This window comes from Apaloderma vittatum, unplaced genomic scaffold (genome assembly GCF_000703405.1).
Source record: "Apaloderma vittatum isolate BGI_N311 unplaced genomic scaffold, ASM70340v1 scaffold5824, whole genome shotgun sequence".
Lineage (NCBI taxonomy): Eukaryota > Metazoa > Chordata > Aves > Trogoniformes > Trogonidae > Apaloderma > Apaloderma vittatum.
This window is the reverse complement of record NW_009710837.1, coordinates 13,506-28,450: the sequence shown is the minus strand read 5'-3', so window position 1 is coordinate 28,450 and position 14,945 is coordinate 13,506. Positions and strand designations below refer to the sequence as shown.

The following is a 14,945-nucleotide window of genomic DNA, read 5'->3' as shown; positions in this document are numbered from 1 at the left end:
TGCTTGAATCCCTTACTAAAGCACACACTCCTGACTGCAAGGCAACTCCTTGATCCTTTTCTTTGCGATTGTTACAACACACTCTAATAGATAAATATAAGCACATTCAGAAAACTACTAGATGTGTGCTGTCTTCTCCTTTAGTCAGCCTCGGATACTGCTACTATAATCATGCTCTACTACATTCTCGTATTTTATAAAACTTGATTTATTTCTTTTCCTGGTTCTAAATCTTCTCTAAATGTCAATACACTATCCAGTTTCCATACCTTAACTCGTAGCTCCTTCATAGGAGGAGGTAGCAGAAGACCTCTAATCTGAGTTACTATAGGACCTTCTACACCAGGAACAATAATGGTGTCTCCTTCTTTCAGGCGTCCATTAATCAAAATAACATCTATTGTAGTGCCCATGCCTGGCAGTGCTTTAACCTGAAAGTAAGGAGAAAAAAAAGTTACTCCCTATTCACACTTTTTTCTTACCAGGAAGAAGGGAGCAGGGAAGGGAGAAATTTCTAGATGAATTTCAAAGAACAGCTGGTGAATTACCTCCATGACCTGAGCTCTCAGCTCCTGACACTCGGCCAGTCTCTTGGTCAGCATAGTTTGCGTTAGCTCCACGAGAAGAGCTATCAGACTTCCCATGCCATCCCCTGTGTGAGCAGAGGTAGGTACAAGAGAAACAAAAGTGCGGGGATCCTTATTCTCATAAAACAAGGCAGCGTTCAAGCCCTGGAATCGGGATTAATAGTTATATAAGGAAAAATATATATACACATCAGTATTAACAGTAACAATCAACCCCAGTCAATTACTATCACATTTTTTAAATTCCAGTTTAAACAAAAACCAAAAAACAAACACCATAGTTACTGACTGTACGCTACAGACCCTGAAGCCTCAACCCACACTTGGAAGCAGCATGGGCTAGCTCTACAAAGCTAATTACCACATCTAGCTTCTAGACAGCCTCGTATGTCACCAGCAGAAGTTCCCAGAACTGCTGTGATTCATGCCCTGCCAGCATCCAAAGGAACACGAGACAGATGGGTTCCTCTCAGGCAATTCCCAAAGAGAGAAAGAACAGGGACAGAAAACTTCCTCTGCTATTCATGACTCCACTGACCACGCACAGCAATTAGCTGCTGCTTTCCTCCGAACTAGCACTCTAATGAGGGAGCTGTTAAAAAAAGATTCATTTAACAACAACGAAGTTTGGTTTACAAGAGGTGAACACCAGCGTGTCAGGAAAGAAGTGACAGTTCGCTTGATATTCCAAGTTGCTTTGTGGAAAAAAAAAAAAAAACAAAAACAAAAACATAAACCCAAAATAAAAGCCGCATGTACACAAACCACACATCCACCACCTTTACTACAACTTTTGTTACCTGAAAAACCTTGCATATTCCAGCCTACCTGTTTCGCAAATTCCACTATGATAGCTTTTGCACGTTCTTCAAATTCATCTTTTGTATTCTTTTTCTGCTTCTTTAAGGTGACAGCTACATCTGTATCTGGGCTTTTTTTCCAGTCATATAACCTATCAATCTTGAAAATACAGTAATACATCATCTTATGCAGCTTAAAGGGTATCTTTATGCTTATGCCACATCATCTGTGAGAAATGCTTGACCAGCCAACACAGCTAACCATCTATTTGCTCCAGTAATCTTATTAAATCTTTTTATTTGCTTTAGCTGCTATATTTGCCTCTGTTTATGTATTCACCCAATGTCAGATAGTACTTCACAACAGCTATATTACTTCAGGTTTTAAAAATTCAGACTGTAATAATCTACGTGAAAAGCTTCTATGCATTTAATCACATTAAGGTAAAACACTCAGAAGAAGGAGACCCACATACAGCTTCACATGCACAGAATCCCAGTAAGGGTGCTTTTTTCCTGAAAGTAGACTGTACTAGTTTAAAAAAAAAAAAAAAAATTACTGATGAATTTGGATCCTTTCCTGTGTTGCCACAAAGAAGGGATCACAGGAGGGTTGTTCAAAAGATGCAGCCACATACTTAAGAAATAATGTTGTAAAGTAAGTTTTCAAAGCAGGACAGACTTAGTCCAAAGAAACTATTCCATTTGCTACACAAATCAAAACTATATCTTTAGAAAATGGATTATAGCCTGGTCAAAAGATGGAACGATAATGCAAAATGCAGGAAGTTTTGACTATTTAATCTCAAGCTCACTGTAAGCATTAACATCTCTCCCCCCAGCTGTTTGGAGGCTGGGGGTTTGGGGTTTTTTTTTTTCAAAGCAGCTGTTTTCAGAAATGAGGTAACAGCCTCGGTTCCAACAACCTTCTTAATGCTCTACATTTTGTAAAGTCTACAGCAATTTTTGCACTGCACATGAATACCCTGCTGCAAGTTCTGTCAGCATGTCAGAGAGCATCCAAAGTCATTGAATATGAGTGATTTCCCTATTGTAATTCATATAAGTCACAGAGAGCTAGCCTAATTTCTCACACAGAGGATTTTTAAAAACGAGGCTGAAAATTACTGACTTTACAATCTAATACTGCAGAGCCCAAAATAATTCCCACCAGTCATCAGCATTACTGTTTCACGAGCTTAAAAGCTAGTTTGTCTTGAAGTCAGACTAACAAGTAGGAGTAGCTAAAATAAAAGACTTTTCAACATGAAGCTTGTCTTTCAATTCTACCAGAATATGCGCACAAATACATAAAAATAGGTGCAAAGGGAAAAAAAACCCCACACAACTGAAGCACAACTTCAGTGTGAAACATACATAGGAGTTACAGAAGGTAAAGAAACTTCCCAGTAAGGACTCCGAGAAAAACTGACAGATTGCTCTGCAAAGCTCCTGTAAAGATATCGTGGCATTAAGGATGTGAAAAATAATAAAGAGCGGATGCAAGAACCCCTGCTTCGGACTTTACAAAAACAACTCCAATGGAAAAAAACCAGAAAATTGTCAGATACCAAACACACTATTAGAGTAGAAAGAACAATTACAGTAAAAAGCCACCTTACCTTGTTGAGAGCTACTATAAAGGGGCATTTCTTTGATTTCAACAGGTTTATCGATTCAATTGTCTGTGGCTCCAAACCATGCATGATGTCAACTACAAGTATAGCAATATCGCAAAGGGAGCTTCCTCGATTTCTTAGATTGCTGTGGCATTGAAAGAAGGGATAATAATAATAATCAGTCACGCAGCAACAGAACTTTCACAAAAACACCAAATGCAATGTCAGTCTTACATTGACAAAAAGCTAACGCTGATCAAGTGTGTACTTTTTCCTCAGATGTAAACTGTATCAAAAATACATTCCAATCACATTGTAATTACCCTTTAACAGAATATATTAGAGTATATGTAAGCAAAAATAGGGAGCTATTATTTTCCCAGTAGTTTTCCTACTATTATATATTTTTAACAAGTTAAGATACACTGTAATTTTTCAACTGAGAATTGAGACTGCTACCGTGAAATAGAGGCGTGTAAAATCTGAACAGGACAGTTTATTACACAGCGCTACATATACACTAAGAGGATCAGACATCTTTGCTGCCAAACAAAACCTGGCCTGAAGCTGAAGAGCCACAAGCGGTACAATGCCAAGGCACTGAGGAGAACACTACCAAGTGCCCCAAGACCTGGCTTTTCAATGCTGACAGAGATTTACGCTGACAAATGTCACATCCAGACTCTTTATCTTTCTCTCTGGGGATTTCACCCGAGAACTACCTCAGGGAAGACAGCTGTACACAGAACATCTTAAACTTAAATGTTGATTTAGTGGCTTGCCTGCTTGCCCCTGGCAAGCATACAATCTCTGCTAAGAATCAGCTGACTTGTGCTGTAACTTCCAGTCCTAAGAACTCAGTTACCTTAAGTGGGATGCTACGAACTGGAGGTTAGGACAGAAGTTTTAATCTTTCACAGAGTACTTAGGTCACCTGAAATCCTCACCTCTTCTGCTCCAGCTAGCTTCCTGCTTTCATCTTTCCTCTTACACTAACTACTGAGAAAAAAAGAGTTATTTATGTGCCTTTTCACATAGTCATGGCTCAGCTGGCGCAAAGACAGAAAATTAATCAGATATAAAAGGCCAGCAAATAACCAGACATAAAAAGCACCCACAAAATAAGCAAATACACTTATTCCTCTGCTTCAGGTTTCTTTTTTCTTCTTTTTTAAGTCAGAAGAAACACAAAGGATTTTTCTATTTTGATTAAAATATATCCAGATGCTTTATCCATCACTTCTGGGAAGCACTATATTGTAAGAAAACATTACCTGAAAGACTCATGTCCTGGAGTGTCTATTATAAGCATGCCTGGAATCTTGATGTTCTCTCTGTCAAACTAACATTTCAAAAGTATTAGCCATCTTATAAAGATTACACAGGAATAAAAATCAAACAACAGACCAAACCAAGAGCTGGCAGCATTACTGACAGCCTTCAGTTTGAAAATCTAGATACATATTTTAAGAAAGGCCAGCACCCTTCACAAACCAAATTAGTCAAAGCTCATTTTGGTATTAGAAAAAAATTTGCAGCACATTACCCTAAGTATCATAGAACCATAGAATGGCCCAGGCTGGAAGGGACCTTAGAGATCATCTAGTCCAACCTCCCTGTCATGGGCAGGGACGCCTCTCAACTAGATCAGGCTACTCAAGGCTCTGTCCAACTTGGCCTTGAACACCTCCAGGGAGGGGGCAGCCACAACATCTCTGGGCAATTTATTCCAAAGTCTTGCCGCCCTCATACTTAAGTGGCAATAAGCTCAAAATTCATAAGATAAGACAGCCTAGAGAGGAAAAAATAGTTCAGGCTACTGAGCTTTATCATCCTTGTCTTGAACTTTTCCTCCTCTCCACTGACTTTATATTTTTAATAAATTGAGTAGTATCTTGGAAAAGCTGCCACTAGCAAGGTTTTTCAGTCAGCTGCTGCTTAAAGCGAAATAGGATATGGTATCCAAAACAAGTAGAATACAATTTCTCTAACACAATAACATTTATGACCCAGAAATTTCAGTACACACAGTAAAAAGCTAAGTTTTTCATAAAAAAAATACCCTTAACTTCAAAAGTTACTTTACAATCAAAATATTGACAAATAAGCAGCCTGTGTATGTGTACTGCCCAGAACAGAGTAAGAAGTATTTGTGTATTTCTCTGAAAAATGAATTAACTGAAACCAAACGCATCAACTAAAACGAAAAATGAGACAGACTCCCCCTTGGGGTAGCATGCACAGGATAGGAATTAAAAAACCCCTAATCAGCTCCAGTACTGGAGATGGGGTGAGACAAGTACATCTGCCCCGTCAGGAAATCTCACAAGGCCTTAACTAGCTTACATTTTGTATTTTTAAAAAAACAGCTATTGAAATGCTACAACTTACATTTTTCACCATCTTGGTTTGCTCATTAATAGCTTCAAGAGGGACATTAGTCGCACCGATCTGCTGAGTGATACCACCAGCTTCACTGTCCTGTACGTGCGTGTGGCGAAGCTAAAGACAAAAAAAAGGACCAGAAAAACATACGTGTAAGAGACTAAAGTCATGCCTTTGAGGCCACTTCAATTCTTCCTGTTTTCAATCAAAAAAACTACATCTAAAGAAGCACAGGCAGTGCCTTCACATGCCACATCTTACCTTGTCTAAAATTTTGGTCTTGCCTGTGTCTACATGCCCCAGGACACAGATAACAGGTGCTCTGAGCTTTTCAGTGTTCATATTTTTGCTGTTTTCAGCTCGTCGCTTCTATATAAAGAACACAAAAATTGTTAACTATAACCCAAAAACCACAGCCTTCCTCTTGACTTGATTACGTACATACAGAGTTAACTCTGGGACTTCAAATTTCAAGGCAATTCAAGGTCTGTCACCACTCTTGACAAATCAAAAACCTACAATTAACCGTAAAGTTTCTGTTCAGGATTTTTTTTTCAAGTTACAGTCTAGTAGGCTAAGTTATTACATCCATAAACATGTAGCTTCATTGATGGTGAATTCTGAAGCAGCATCTTGGGTATGAAAGCCGAAGAAACTAGCAGCCACAAAACCATGGAAGAGTTTAGAAATACATCTTTTAAAACTCCAATATCTATCTGTGAAGGATAAAAGTGTATTTCTCCGGAAGGGGGAGAGGTGGAGGGCAACAGCACTGGAGTGCGCATTCTTTGCGATAAAGTTGTCTAGAACCAAATACTTCATCTTCAAGACCAGTTTTGGGTTTTTTTTATAAATTAACTCAATTTATGGGCCTGAGTATATCAGGTCATGACATAGCCATTACTTTGACAAGTGTGGTTAACAGGCTTTTCAATGAACTGAATATTAAGTTGTTTGTTACACAACACAGGAGTCCAGCTCTTCAAATAAAGCTCTATCTTAATACCTCAATTCTCCGTTTAGCTTTGTCATAAGCACTTTTCTCTTCCTTAGTACGATCATCATCGGAGTCGTACTCAGAATCGGAGCTAATTTCCTTGCTGAGCTTTTTTTCCATAGATTGTTTTCCAATAGCTTGGGAGTCTGCCTCTCTCTCATCTGAAGTCTTTTCATCCTCATCTTCACTCCCTTCACTATCTTCAGATTCTTCACTCTCTTCTTCCTCTTCCTCCTCATCTTCTTCCTCCTCCTCTTCCTCATCCACTTCATTTTGCTCTTTGACTTCAATGTGGACAGGTTTGCTCTCTGCCAAAAAAAAAAAAAAAATCAAATTGTAAAGTAAAAAATATCTGTATTGAATTCACCCTTGTGGGGAAGAGGGCAACCAAAAAAATCCAGAGAATACTATAGAAGAGTGAGGACTTAGAGTAGGTTCCATTCAAGAGCTGCTGGTCAAGATAAAACTTTTCAACTTTCAACATAAAGAAGCGTTTCACATTCAGAGCTTCTGACTTGTGTTTAGAATCCATGACAGTAGAGTGAGTTTGGGGCAGAGGGATGAATGAAATTACCAGCACACTGACACCTGACATCATTTGCAAATGAAGTGACATTCTTTAAAGCTGCATGTGCTTCATAAAGGAATGAACGTGCTAACATCAGTAAACAGAAAGCCAAAATACTCCAAATTCAACACAGTATAGGTTCTGTGTATTACTGATCAGGAATGCACATTTAAGCAGAAGTGACAATCAGGACGAATAGTGTCTTCTACCTCTTTAAAAAAAAAAAAAAAAATCTGATCTTAAGATTATCCTGTACAGTCCAGAAAAGAGAAGTATTTTTCAGAGGAATTTTTCAGTTAAAAAAAAAAAATCAAAAAGTATTTTCCTTTCTTTGAAAGGAAAATATTTATCATACTCATAAAACCTTAAGAGACAAGTTAATGAGCACTTTAGAGTCACACACTCTTCTCCTTACAGAGCTGTCAGGAGGACTGAGTGCTCTTGGAGATGAGTAGCGTTCCCTTGCTACACTGCAAGCCCACTTGGCTTTAGCAATACACTACATCTAACTCCCAGCAAGGGCAGTCTTCCAGATCACGTTGATAGATCCTGCAAATCCAAGCAGCAAGAAGTGGGATGCGACATCCTCCCCAGGACAGTGGCAACAGACTAAAACTTTAGAGAAAAGTTGAGCAACTCTTAGTCCTCAAAGCCCTGCAGGAACACAGACCCACAGCAATTCAGCTTTCTCCACCACTGGAAGAAAACACCCAAGACGTTATCCCTGCACTCCTGAGCAGCTCTAACTTCCCCATAAACATTTCTGTTGGCCACAGACAAAACATGGGCTTTGGCACATACATGCAGGAATACGAATCACCAGAACTTGGTGATTCTTTCCTTTCTTCTACGCCTGCCTCTCAAAGCAGCAGACAAGAAGGTATCTAGAACTTCCTGTAATGCACACAGGCTATCCTTCACACCATCTCAGCCTTCCACTTCTTTGAGAACTTGCCTCAAAGGTGCTCTCCTCCATGTTGCCAGATTTGTGTAGTAAAATTGTTATGGCTCTGGAATGGTTACAAGAGACACACAGTACCAGGTAAAAGGCTTCCCTAAACTCCCAGAGGTGATCTAAGTACATATTAAGGTGATTTTGAGTCCCATAAAAACAAACAAAAAATCCAACTGATTATGTATTTTAGGCGATAACCGATGTATTTTAGGCGATAACCGATGTATTTTAGGCGATAACCGATGTATTTTAGGCGATAACCGATGTATTTTAGGCGATAACCGCAAATTTTCGAAGCGTCTTCCTGAGTAGTAATTGCAAAGTTTCTGAAAGCTCTGCCTTTGAGAAGAGGATCTTAGATCTATTTACCATCATACTTACCTCACAATTTATCTAAAGGGGTAGGGAGAGAATGCAAATACAGTATTGCGCTTTACAGAAATATACTCAACCCAAAGAAACCTCCTGATTAGAAAACGCATCTGTTTGGTATTTACATGCCCACCTTTCTCTCCATCTTCATCACTAACCATAGCTTCCCAGTCATCCAAACCTCCATCTTCCGATTCTTCTTCTTCCTCCTTTTCTTCTAAAATTAAGAAATCCAGCATTAAAGGAAAAAAAAAAAAAAAGAAACCACTCAGCAACATACAACATTTTTCAGTGCTGCACACTTAGGAAATAATCTTCAGTTCTCTTCACAAAATCTTATAGTGCTGGCACCGCTGCCCAGCAAAACATATTTCTGGAAGACACAGCTACCCTACTCAGCTAGCTCCTTGCCTGTGTATCATACAAGTGCCTGGGTAGCAGTTGCCACACAAATGTCTACTACACCCAGGTTCCCTGAAAGAAGCTGCCCAGTTAACAGGTAGCCATGTGTAACAAAGTGACAGAGAAACAAACCAAGCTGGGTTACAGTATTCATTTTAATTAGTGGGAAAATCATAAATTGTCTATTAAAAAAAAAAAAAGTGCTATTTCAGGACTCGAGGTGCCTTAACATAATTATAGCATGGATTCAAGCAGGAATTCAGCAGATACATGAAGAGGCTGCAGCTCTTTAACAGATAAATGGAAAAATACAAACTTTTAGTCCTCTACAAAAGAGGCATTAAGCAATGTATTACACTGCAGCACATGCAGCGTCATGAAATTTCAGCTCTTTGAAATGAAGACTAAGTTCCGGATTGCTAGAATATTAACTAATTCTAGAATATTAACTAAAACTAATGTTTTGCCAGTGAGCCCTTCTCTTTCATGGCTACAGAACTGCTCCTTCAAGAGATAAGTCAAGCTAGAATTAGAGCTTTGTTTTCAAAAAGCTGGAAATTGTGAGTGCTTGCTTGATTTATGAATAAGGGTAAAAATCAAAACAGTCTCCTTGCTGAGGAAGAAGTCCAGCACAACGTGATTTAGTCAAAACAACTACTATGTGTATGCAAAAGTAAGGGTAACAATCACTTACTAGGCTGATACTGTTTCACAAGCTAACCCATACCCACTGCATTCAGCACTTGTGAAAGCAAAACGTTTGGAATCAGAAACCACCAAACGCTGACAAAACAGCCTTTTAGAAAGCAAATGAAAAGTCAAGGGAGCTAATCATAAGGCACTGAATGTGCTTGTTTGAGAGAGCTGCCTAGCCCAAAGGAGTTCACACAAATTAAGGGACTCCTACACTCTCATTTTGAAGCCTGATGCCTTTTTATTCCATAGAATTTCAGTTCCTTCCTTAGGAAAGAGGAAGGATGGCCACTCGGCCCCCATCCAACAAGTTCTGGTACCTACTGCGCAGTACTGCCACGTAGTCTTATGTGTTTTAAGTTCATTAACATTATTACTAACCTGGCTCTACTGGAAGTGGAGTCTCTTCTTTTACTGGTGCTTCCAGTTCTACAGCATCTTCAGCTGGGGAAGTTACCTCCACACTTTCTGAAATGGCAAGAAAGCAAATTTATTTGCAACATTCTTTCAAAGTGCAAGCCAACTTAATTAGACATACAGCTTCACGTTTAAGTTCTACTTTTTAAGTTGTACTGTTACAAGCAAACCAAATCTGAATTTATGTAACAGCAAACTGAACTACTTGTAATTCAGTCTAAGTTCTAAAACAAATTTAGAGCATGTGGCTTATTTGAAAAATATTTGGCTAAGCGGTTAAAAAGATTTCTCTGTTATTGACCAAGAGTATTACCGTTGGTTTTGAATATTTAAAAAACCTCACTTCAAAAGGACAAGAGAAAACTAAGTAATACTAATGAACTATCCATTCTTGCTCTATTGTTCCATATTAGAAAAAACAATAAAATAAAATTTTTTAAAAAACCAACTGATAAAACTCAGATAAGCACGGTTCTCAATTGTTAACACACACTGCCTTAAATGGTAACTAGACACATAACTCTTGTTGAATGTAAAAAAAATCCCAGCTAAATAATTTAAAAAAAAAAAAGATGGAAGGAGGTCTTGTGTTTTTTTAAACTAAGGAATACTCTTAAGAAGAGCCCACAGGGAAGCCATGAAGCATGGAAGTAAAAAATTCTGACACGTTCAATCCGTGTCTAACTGGTGCAACAAATTCTACGTTTTCAAAAACAAACTTTCTTAACTGCTCACACCCTGTAAGCTGAAAACTGTTCTTATATACAAGATGACAATCAATCAAGTTGTCTCCAACTTAGAAGTAATTAAAACTAGCATCAATACTCCACCCGGAGACATCGACTTAGACTGAATTACAAATTGTTATTATTCATGCTACAATGTATTTCATCTCCATGTGCACAAAGCGTTCAGCCTTTACATTCTGTACATCTCTAGCATTTAGAAATTATAAAGAAAATACCCAGGTTAGGAAAAAAATAGTCAAGTAGACTGTTAAAGGATTAAGGGAACAACCTTCAAAACAACACTAGGATCCTAATGCATCAGCAAGGGTGTCAAAAGAACCTCAGAGACACCCAATTAGTTTAGGATGAGCTCATTTATCCCACAAACACTTCCAGAAATGTGACTAATCTATTAAGCATCCCTATATGCAAACCACACCTTCTTTATTTTCCGGCTGCTGCTGCTTCTTTTTCTTTTTGTCTTCATATATTGGCCTCTTCTTTGGCACAGAGTCTTTGGATGGCACTTCAACGCCTGCAAAAAAAAAGTTAGAAAGAAAAACCAAGTGATTAAACACTAAATCTAAGCTTTAGTTTAAATGAGAAAATATTTTCCAAAATTGCAAGGTGGAGGATGAGATGGAAAGTAGATTCAATATATATTTTACCTTTTAAAAAGTCTGATTTTTCAGAAGCTGCTGAACTTGAGCAAACTATAGTTCTTCAGATACTCTGAATCCTCTCAAAGGAAGTTAGATTACTGGGGGGCGGGGCGGGGGGTGAGGAGCGCAAACACTCTGATCCTAAGACTTCGAGTACTTACAGAGAATTTCATGAACATACATACCTCAGGTTTAACAAGTATCATGTCAATTAGAAATATGCTATGCGAAAACTCACTTAAAACCACTCTGCCAGTCACCCTGGTATCAGACAATCTGGAGCAGTTAAGAGAAAAACCTTAAAGTTGTTCAGTAGATAATATTTTCCCCTTTCTACAGTGTTGGAATTTTTTGTTTGTTTTCTTAACAATGTAAATGTTTTTAGGTATTAAAATAATGCTAAGTTAATCTTATCAGTTTCATCTTCACCTCACCAGAAAGACAACACTGTAATGTTGAAACTGATTTAATTAAAAAGAGAAGTTGGTTACAAAGACAAACTGATAATTGAATTACTGCCACACCTTCTGAAACACTCAAAATTCCTTCCGGTAAGGTGTGATTGACACCATAGATTTGACAAAAATTCAGTTGTGACAGCACACAATAGAAGGACTCTAATAATTACAGCAACAACTGAAGAGAGATAGCCTTTGTGTGCATTTAAGAGCTCCAAACATTTTACCAAGACAATCCAGATCACATGTCTTACAAGACCTGCAGCACAGCCCATCTGCTTTTCCAAGCCTTTGGACTAAGCAACTGAAAGAAGTGATTTCTCCTAAATTCCATAGCTATCATCTTTAAACCACAAGTGGAAGGTATTAAAAAGCTGGATATTTAAAGTGTAAGATGAAAATATACAGACATTTAAACCTACTTTAAAAAGAGAGGCAGCACACACTGCCCTCCTTAACAACAGAGAAGCTTTGCATGGAATTACTCAGTATTTGCTCTCCTAGCTTGAGACAGAAAAACAAACACAGAGCAGTAAGTAGTACAAATATATTTTAAACTTTATTAAATAATAATAACAACAACAACAACTTTACTGCTTACCCTGAGCTTGGAGTAGTTTAAGAGTAGCCTCCGCTCTGGCTCTGGCTTCTCGTTGAGATTTTGTTAAAAGCTTTCCCTCCTTCTTCAAACGCTCTTTCCTCTCTTTTTCCTTCTGTTTCTTTCTTTCTTTCCTCTCTTGCTCTAATCGTTCCTAGAAAAAGGTTAAAAAAAAAAAACCAAAAACACAGAGATTTTCAAAGCACGCTTTACACAAAAGCTGACCAAGCGTATATTCTATTGACAAGAAAAATTACTAAGGACTAATCCACCAACTGCACCAGCAAGCACACATGTTAATATCACCCCCTTCCTTATTTTATCCTTAGAGTAAGACAGACAGTACCTCCTCCTTGCGCTTTGCTTCTAGTTCCTCCAGTCGCCTTATGCGTTCTTCTTCCTCTCTTTTTGCCCTTTCCTCTTCCTCTTTCATTTTAGCCAAGGCTTCTTGCATAGCTTTAACTGTGGCTTTACTGGGACCCTTTTTCTTCTCTTTCTCCTTTTCTTCTTTCTCACCTTTCTTTTTTTTCTTGTCTTTTTTCTTTTTGTCCCCCTCATTGTCATCAGCTACAGGAAGAGGAAGCATACATTCAAAGATCACAGAAATTTTAAAGATACTCTGAACACAATTCATGTTTCAAACACGAAAAATAACACCAAAGGAGGAACTCTTCAACTGGCTACTACATCAGCACCTCATAATGAAAACGTGAAACTGACTCTTAAGTTACAAAGTCAAGGCCTGAAGTCTTACAGTAACAAAATAACTGAGAAGTAAAAAAAGTATGTTTGCAACACAGAATCATAAGCATATATTGTAATGAGAATTCGCCATCTGGCTTTTCTTTTCCCACGTACCTGAACCAATCACATGCCAGAAAAAACAGCCACTAGTGAGCCAACACAGAGGCAGATAAGGCTATCAAATTCTAGTATTTCCAACTCAGAATAAAGCAACAAATCACCCCCACCACCTGCCAACTCTTTGGTCTTCTTGGAAAAGCTGTAGCATTTAAATTACAGTTTTAGCAGCTCTGTTACAAACCCTCTGTTCCTGCAGGAATCTCCCCAGGGCCAGGGGTTGCTGTGACTTCAGGAGAAGTCTTCCCTTCGGGTTTTTTTGGAGCTTCCTTCAGCTTTGCTGGTTCTTTACCACCTTCTAATTCCTCCTTCTCTTTCTGCTTCCTCAGTTTGGCTTTTTCTTCCTCACGTTTTTTCCTTTCACGTTCTTTTTTTTCTGCCTTCTTTTGAGCAACTGTTTTTACTTTGAATGAAGGTTCTTCTTCATCATCCCCACTTTCAGCAGCAGGAGTGGACTTGGGTTTTTGGTTTTTCTTTTGTCCTTTTCTAGTTTGGGAGACCTCATCCGATTCATCACCACTCTCGCCTGTAGACACTGCCCCTGCACGCTCTTTGCTTTTCTTAATGTTAGTTTCATCGTCTTCTGACAGCTCATGCTTTTTATTTGACTTCTGCGTTTTCCCTTTGCTTTTCTTAAGCTGCATCTCATGATCATCATCATCACTGCCAGAAAGCATGTCTTGTTTGGCTTTCTGAGTTTTTTTAGATTTTTTATCTTTATCTTCCACTTCCTCACTGTCATAGTCATTTTCCAGATTGGCTTTTTTACTCTTTCCTTTCCTTTTTTTGTCTTGTTTTGATAAGTTTTCTTCGTTGTCATTTTCAACCTGGTAATTAAACAATTCAGTAATCAGCCATAAAAACGTACTTGCTATTGTGAGTTAAGACATAGCACTGAGAGATGTCAAGAAAACCTTCTTTTACAGAAGACAGTTTGAAAGCAGTAACTATGCCTGCTGAAGGTACTGCACCTCAATTCTCAATTTAAATTTTTTGTGACTGGCTCTGAATAATTATCAGCATGAAGACGTGGCTTCTGGTAAAATCTTTCCTAACTGACCTTACTTGAAAATATGATCAAGCATAATTAAAAATAGAACATAGCTGCACGTTTTGCATACAATCTCCAACTACACTGCAAACCTAGAACTTTCGTGAGACAGAGGCATCTCTTATTTTAACCATTTCCTATTAAATAGCCCATCCCCCTCTCAGTGTTCACCTTTCCTGTAGAAGGTTCCCTGTCAACTTTCCCTCCTTGCGCCTCTATTGACAGTTCTTCCAGCTCCTTCAGGATATCATCTTCACTAAAATAAGAAAGAAGTTACGGCACTTAAGCAACTGAGTTTTTGTACAATGGAATAAAATAAGAGAAGACAGAAAAAAAACAAACTTACTCAAAATCTTGTTTCTTCTTCTCTTTTTTCTTTTTGCCTTTGGCTTTCTGAGGCTCTTGCTCCTTTGCAGCTCCTGCACCTTCTATCTCAGCAGCAAGGGCATCAATATCAATATCATCTTTTGCACTAAAATGCAGAAGGAAAGCAGGTTTACCAAGAGTTCACGTTAAGTTTACATAAGTAGAAGCCATCTGCATAAAACAAACAGAAGCTTCAAAATGTAAAATCAGTCATAAAACATAAGCAATGCAGGGGCAAAAAAAAAAACAAACAAAACACATTTAATGAAGCATTATACACTACTAGCATATTTCTCCCAGTAGGACAAAAAAGAAAAATATTCACATCTATCCCCTGCTCCAAGGGAGGTGGAACAGTGGAACAGTTTCAAGTGCAAAAGTTTAGATGTGAGATTTGATAGAACTGCTTTGAAGAATGTAACAAGA

The 14,945-nt window shown here is 38.3% G+C and overlaps 1 protein-coding gene across 1 annotated transcript in view; it reads right to left on the bottom strand.

Annotated features, from left to right (window-relative positions):
- The window catches only part of EIF5B (eukaryotic translation initiation factor 5B), a gene marked incomplete at its 5' end in the record, with an annotated part of 20,833 nt that extends 6,208 nt beyond the window's left edge, over positions 1–14,625 (bottom strand). The window contains 16 exons of the mRNA XM_009867399.1: positions 270–431; positions 549–731; positions 1,416–1,547; positions 3,010–3,151; positions 4,281–4,348; positions 5,398–5,508; positions 5,653–5,760; positions 6,398–6,696; positions 8,417–8,500; positions 9,760–9,846; positions 10,963–11,058; positions 12,245–12,395; positions 12,588–12,808; positions 13,287–13,929; positions 14,325–14,409; positions 14,500–14,625. Of these exons, the coding sequence (XP_009865701.1) occupies positions 270–431; positions 549–731; positions 1,416–1,547; positions 3,010–3,151; positions 4,281–4,348; positions 5,398–5,508; positions 5,653–5,760; positions 6,398–6,696; positions 8,417–8,500; positions 9,760–9,846; positions 10,963–11,058; positions 12,245–12,395; positions 12,588–12,808; positions 13,287–13,929; positions 14,325–14,409; positions 14,500–14,625 (2,698 nt within the window). The remainder of the gene's footprint in view (positions 1–269; positions 432–548; positions 732–1,415; positions 1,548–3,009; positions 3,152–4,280; positions 4,349–5,397; positions 5,509–5,652; positions 5,761–6,397; positions 6,697–8,416; positions 8,501–9,759; positions 9,847–10,962; positions 11,059–12,244; positions 12,396–12,587; positions 12,809–13,286; positions 13,930–14,324; positions 14,410–14,499) is intronic.
- Between the last annotated feature and the right edge of the window lie 320 nt (positions 14,626–14,945).